This window comes from Cyclospora cayetanensis, unplaced genomic scaffold (assembly GCF_002999335.1).
Source record: "Cyclospora cayetanensis isolate NF1_C8 unplaced genomic scaffold, CcayRef3 CcayRef3_contig_20, whole genome shotgun sequence".
NCBI classification, from domain to species: Eukaryota; Apicomplexa; class Conoidasida; order Eucoccidiorida; family Eimeriidae; genus Cyclospora; species Cyclospora cayetanensis.
The window spans coordinates 249043-255407 of NW_020312148.1; the positions used below are offsets into that span (position 1 = coordinate 249043).

Here is a 6365-nt window from a genome sequence, read left to right on the forward strand (position 1 = left end):
ACAATTCAATGGATGTCACTGCATGAAAATTCAACTAGACTTTGACATGAAGGGTAAGAAACACCTATTACGATGCGTTCCACCAGAGGCACTAGGTGTGCAAGGTGCAAGCTCTCTCGAAGAGCTCGAGTGGATTTTTTGGCACTTGCCACTGGTCAGCATCCTGCATACGGATGGTCCCTGCTGCTTTGGTATTACTGCTGCACGGCAAACACTAGAAACGCCCCTGCTGCACGGGGTCCAAGTGAAGCTTTTATACCATTCTCGTGTCTGTTTCCGCGCAGCACAAAATCCACTAGCCCGCCTCGTCTAATTTCCGCTTCAAGCCCGCGTTGCCATCACAAGACGCCTAAAGCCCTTTCGTCTGCGATCTATTCGATGCACATCTCTTCCCCCCACCGTCGCCCCTACTCAAGCGTCAAGCATCATGGGCGCGGGGGGCAGCAAGCCCGCCTTTCTCTGCTCTTTTGTTGCTCGGCTATGCTAGAGCATCTGCCATTCCCTTCTGCCTCGCATGGCTCAAGGGCCTCTGTGCTTCCACAAGGAAGAAGTAGGGTGGGCACCATTCTTCCAAAAAAGCGCTGCCCTCCCCATCGCTTTCCTTTCCCCTGCCGTCCTCAGTCTCGTTCTTTTCTTTCGGGCTCTGGGGCAAGCCTTATAAAGTCGTCGATCCTCAGGATCGTAACGGCAGCCTCCGTCGCGAACTTGAAGCTTTTTGTTTTAGAGACTGTGGCTTCCACAATACCCGAGGCGAGCGCCGGGCAGAGCTTCCCACCGACCAGATCTAAGCCCATGAGGCCCTTGGGGTCTGCTGCTGCTGTCGGGGCTGCAGCCGCCTCGGAGCCGCACTGCACCTTTGCATGCGCCGCTCGCAGCCGTGCCACAAGCTCAGTTGCATCCAAGGCTGCGTTCAGCGCGAGAGTCTTCGGAATGACGAGCAGCGCCTCGGCGAAGGCTGCGACGGCAAGCTGCTCTCTGTTGCCAAGGGTGCGCGCAAAATCCTCGAGATACACAGAAAGCGCAGCTTCTACCGTTCCCCCGCCAGGGCAAACCGAGGAGGAAGACAGACAGCGGCTCACTGCACACAAGGCGTCGTGCAGAGAGCGCTCGACTTCGTCTAGCATGAACTCGTTGGCTCCCTGAAACACAGAGCCGTCGCAAAACGCATGGATAACCCCCTTACGGAAGCACCTGGCAGGGCCCCGCAGACTCCACCGACGAGGCGGGAGGCGTTTCTCTCCGCCGAATGCATGCAAAAGAAAGGCTGCCAAAAGAACTAGGGCGCATGCAAGCATGCAGAGCCCCTTCGGAGGGCCCCGCTCTGCAAGGGGCCGGCTGTGCGGTTGGTGGGGCCCAGCGACGTGGAGGCAGCTTTAGATGCAGAAATGATCTCAGTCATGAATCTCACCCGAAGGATTACGGTTGCCGCCTTGGATGTTTTGCATCCCCTGAAAAAGAGGTAATCCCAGTCGCCAACGCGCTCCTCGCACACCTCTGCGCAGCTGCCAAGGGCTGCGGGGTCAAAGAACTCGTCGCCTTCCAGCGTTGCGAGAGTCAAACACACCGTGCCTGAAGAAACGCGTCATCGCAAGCACCACAGCGAGCTTGCACGGTGTGCGTGTGTAGCATGGACCGAGTCGCACTTGCACGAAGAAGCTCCGAATACTCCTCACAGAACCGAAACAGCTGGAGAGAGGAGAAAAAAGTGCCACGCGGCGACAGGGCCGGAAATAGTGCTAGCCAAGAACTAGTGGTGGTGCGGGGGGTGGGTGGCCTTGACGCCTTTTCGAAAACCGCATTGAAAGTTTCAAGATGCTAAAAAGTGGCACTTCAGATGGCGCCGACGATTAGCCTCAGATCTTAAACCCCACCGCCTGTGGCCTTTGCAATCCTGCGAATATCTTTCTTCGAAACGCGACGGACTGCGATCGCTCCGGCCTCAACGAAGTATTTGAGACACATGTCATCAATGCCCTATGAACACAGCGTAGCAATCATACACCTTGAGAATACACACTCCCCACGAGAGGTCGCGCAAAGACAGCTTCGCCCCAGACCCTCAACCCGTGACGCACCTGTGTGGTAACGATGACGTTCGCTCCTGATTGAAGGATTTGCTTGACGCGCTGCCTGGCTATGTTCTTCTCTCTGGAGATCGCAGTAAACACACGCCGAGAGAGTCGCAAGCGGTGAGCGCGACGGGGGAAACGCAAGGGGTGGGAAACCACGAACTGCAGCGCCTGCGCAGCTCGGCCGGCCGGTGCAAGTGAGAGACGTAGTTCTTGCGTCGTCAACAAGGCACGACGGGAGCCAAATGAACACGGCAGGAGGGAGGACTGAAGAGAAGCGCGGCGAGCCTTAGGAACAGGCCCTTCGCCCCACAGAGACAGATGGACTACAAGGATGGACAAACGAGTGGCGTTGGTGAATTTTGGATGCAAGATGGAAGCAATACGCCGCAGAGATTTCCCGCTCCTCTCGAGACACGGAGCAGCACCGACGAAAACAGAGGAGGAGAAGGCAGCGCCGGGCGGGCGGCAAGCCAGGAAGCGACTGCGAAAGCAGAGGGAAGGATACGAAGTGTTTCGCACTGCTGCCTGATCTTCTCGAGAGCTTCTGGGTCGTTCACTTGAATGGAGACTCCCAGCTGCATGCGGTGCTGCCGTAGGCCAAAATCCAAAAGCGCAATCTTGGCGTCCTTCACGACCATCGGCATTCCTGAGCGAACGAAAGGCGTCAAGTACGAAGAGCGCTAGGCGGCTGGCGAGCAGTGCATTTGCGAAGAGGAAGGCAGGAGAGGCGCAAGCAGAGGTAGAGTTAAGAATAAGCAGCGGCACTTTTCTGCGTACGCCTCCCTGCGTGCTTGCCGCGATGGACGGCGAGACAGCGAGAGGCCACTTGAGGGAAAGAGCAAAGTGCAAAGAAGACACCGCGGCTTCGCGAAACTCTTCGCAGACACGAAAGACCTTCTTCTCCCCATTCTACCCTCCTACCTGCCTGCACCCCACCCCCTCTGCTTCCCCTTCTACCCTACAAAATACTGACAAGATCCTCCGCACGCAAGAGCCAACACGCAGGAACCCGCATGCAGACTATATCTGCACAAAAAGCGCTCAGTCGTGGCCACACCTTGCGCAGCTCGAGAAGTTTTTAGCGCGAATCCATCTACCAACTGGGAGTCTCTTGCACTCTTGCCGTGAGTTTTGAGAATCGATATCGAGTCTACGGGATAGCGAGCTTCCCCCTTCTCTGTTACCTGTGGCGCAACAAGAAGCGAAAGCGGGGACGGAAGGGCATGTGCCGCCAGAGGATGTGTCTGTTTGTGTGTGAATGTATGTATATGTCTGTCTCTATGCATGTGTTTGTGTACGTGCAAATGTCTGTCTCTATGCATGTGTTTGTATGCGTGTAAATGTATGTATGTATGTGTCTGTCTGTCTGTATGTATGTGTCTGCGTGTCTCTCTCTGTGTCTGTGTTGAAAGCTGCACAAAAGGGCAGATCCATGCGCGGCAGCGAATGCAGCCGCAGAAACTCTCAAGGCGGCTTTCAAGCGGCCTTCCCCCTCCCCCTCAGACGCAGAGACAGCATATTCAAAGCCCCAAGAAAGATGCCTGACCATCTTGACAGCTTGGATCGCTGTAACGCAAAGATCCGCGAAGAAGTCTTCTTCCGTCCCGATGAACTTTGAGGAGAGGGAAGTCTTGGCGACAGAGAGAAGCAAGGAAGGATCCAGCTTTTGCAATTCGACGCTCAGGTGGCTCTTCAGGTAGCGAACACACTCCTGCAACCGCGAAAACAAACGAGCAATGCAGACATGAGTGCAGAGGCTGAGACTCACTCGCTAGAGTGCTGGCGTGTCTCTCCTCCAGTCTATCCGCATATCTCGACAGCGCGTCCCCCTCACCTTCATCGCCAGTCTGTAACCGGCAATCACAGCTGTGGGGTGCAAGTCGTCTTTTATGAGCTGCACCGAGAGGCGCAACAGCTCAGAAGCCAACAGCACGACAGAAGTCGTGCCGTCTCCCACTTCCTTGTCCTTAAAACAACAGAAAGAGCAGCTGCGAGGCAGTGGAGGCTTAGAGACAGCAGCAGGCAACAGGGGGAGGGAGGGAACGGGGGGAAGAAGTGCCTCTTCTCCCCTTCCCTGCCTTCCCCCCGCTTTTGGATACAGATTTACATGCACATAAGGCAGCAGCAGGCAACAGCAGCACCCACCCACTCCTTCCCCCCCTGTCCTCACACACCTAAAAGCAAACCCTCAAAGGCGAGCCTGTATGTGTGGATTTTTGGGTAAAAGTGGCCACGTCTATATGCGCGCGCAGAAACACTTTAGGAAAAGAGGGCGTGGGAGCTGGGGAAGAGAAGGATCGCAACGACATGGCGTCAACAGAGGCAGAGCTGTTGAGCAGCGCTCGAGGAAGTCTGTCTCACCAGAGGACGAACACCGTTCACTGCAAATTTCCCAAGAATTAATGGACACGCCGACGAGGCAAAGAAAACAAAGCAGCAGACATCGAACCGAGGCAAGACACAAACGCAACAGCAGAATGCATGCACTGATCACATCAGGCTCATGGATGGATAAGATACCTGCAAGTCCGAGAGATCGACGAGAACCTTGGCTGCCGGGTGCTGCACCTCGAGCTGCTTCAAGATTGTCGCGCCATCATTTGTTACAACGACGTCCCCTGAACGACAAACCACCCTCCCCCAAGAAGGAACGCTTGAACATCCGTCTCTACGTTTTCCACGCACACGCCATCTCTGTTTCCAACCCAAGCCCCCGCGAAGGCAGAGCACGCAACAGATCCGAAAGAGCTGCTAGCACGCCTTCGTAAGGCGCAGAGACAGCTGCTGCTCCGCGAAACCAGCTCGAACCACACCTCTGACCCCTCACGCACCGATGTCATCGACGAGCATCTTGTCCAGCCCATGGGGCCCCAAAGAAGAACGCAGAATATTCGCGACTGCCATCACGGCCGCCACTGCGAGAGGCAATGCGCATGAGAAGCCATCAGGCGGGTGTATATACACTTCGAATAGGGGAGGAGTGCGCAGGGTCGCCGAACGCCGCAGCCCGCGTTCCTCCCCTGGGTGGACATACACAGCAGGGACGAGAGGAAGTAGGAAGAAAGCGCTCAATGGGGCAGTGCAAGAGAAACCAAAACACGCAAATTTTCCGTTCCTTCACAGGACCCTCATCATACGCCCAAAGAACGGCTTCCGAAGCATCTCCCTCGAGGCGAGCGGCGCACTGGTGCTGCCCCTCGAAGCCGCCCCCATTCCACTCTACGCCCTTCCTCCAAGGCAGTGTCAGAGGACGAAAGCTGAATGCTCTTGAGGAAGACGGTGGGGGGGTCAGGCTTGCATGCACCTCCTCGCGCTGCAAGGGGCCCCCGCCATATGATCCTCTCGGTTGTTTTAGCAAGCGAGATTATTACTGTGGAAAATAATACTTGCATCATGCACGAGGCACATTGCCATTAGTACAGGAAGGTGCCTTGTCTAGAGACACAGAGGAAGCGAATGAGATGAGGGAGAACCCTAGCCGGTGTATGTACACTTACCATTGGCGGACCGGACGTCCTGGCCGCTCTGTCTTTCCCCGAAGATCGCCAGCGTCATTTTCTGAGACTTTCAAGAGAAAAAACAACAAAATCACCCAAACCCCGAATTCCACCCCAACACACGCTGCGGTGTACATGCAGCGCACGGCTGCCGACCCCACCAGAGCCAGGCTGCCAGAAGCCCCTTAGAAAACCCTCACGGGGCCCTGAGGATAATGGAAAGAGAAAAACATGCTTCCTTCGCATCAAAAGCTAAGCTGCCGAGGGACTAAAACTTAGTAAAAATCCCATTAAGTGAACTCGTCTTTTTCCGCTTGTTTCCCCCTGCGTAACCCATCCACCACAGGGCAGTTTCCGCCTTCGGCAGAGCCACCCTTTACCACTACCTACTACACCAGCTGCTTTTGAATGAGATGTAGCGAGGAAATGACTACTTCGTTTGTCTGGTCGTGTTCATGGCAGAGCACTGTGGGTTCAATAACACAAGAAGCAATACTGTGTGCGTGTGCTATAGATGTATGTGCAAGTAGCTGTGAATGCAAGGAGTACCTAGAGGATGCAGCTGGCCGCACCCTAGCTGTCCGTATCCATTAGAATAGAGAATGCTCACGAGCGATGGCAAGACAAAAATGGGTTTCTTGTCGCGAGACACTCGCAGAAGAACGAGTTTTTACTAAGTCTCGAGTTCAGTGTCTTCCTACGGATACCTTAAATGTAACCCTACTATGCCAGCTTTCCCGAGGACCAATGCCTGCATTTGATCCACCTATAGGGTAAATCAATAATCTTTGTTGGC

The 6365-nt window shown here is 55.1% G+C and overlaps 1 protein-coding gene across 1 annotated transcript; it reads right to left on the bottom strand.

The window, feature by feature from the left end:
* Positions 1 to 617: 617 nt before the first annotated feature.
* On the bottom strand, positions 618 to 5627 carry LOC34618257 (T-complex protein 1 subunit alpha). Its single transcript, XM_026337788.1, has 11 exons — positions 5570 to 5627; positions 4904 to 4987; positions 4593 to 4690; positions 3907 to 4038; positions 3619 to 3783; positions 3130 to 3256; positions 2592 to 2718; positions 2076 to 2148; positions 1872 to 1974; positions 1409 to 1569; positions 618 to 1139 (listed from the first exon to the last, which is right to left on the bottom strand). Exons 1-11 carry the CDS (start codon positions 5625 to 5627, stop codon positions 618 to 620), a joined length of 1650 nt encoding a protein of 549 aa, XP_026193573.1.
* Between the last annotated feature and the right edge of the window lie 738 nt (positions 5628 to 6365).

Excerpts from the sequence above, each read along its gene's own strand:
- LOC34618257 (XM_026337788.1), bottom strand. The coding sequence starts at position 5,627 with ATGACGCTGGCGATCTTCGGGGAAAGACAGAGCGGCCAGGACGTCCGG. Across the intron at positions 3,257-3,618 it reads CGATCCAAGCTGTCAAGATG|GTAACAGAGAAGGGGGAAGC; the intron begins GTCAGGCATCTT and ends GTTGCGCCACAG. Across the intron at positions 2,719-3,129 it reads AACTTCTCGAGCTGCGCAAG|GAATGCCGATGGTCGTGAAG; the intron begins GTGTGGCCACGA and ends TCGTTCGCTCAG.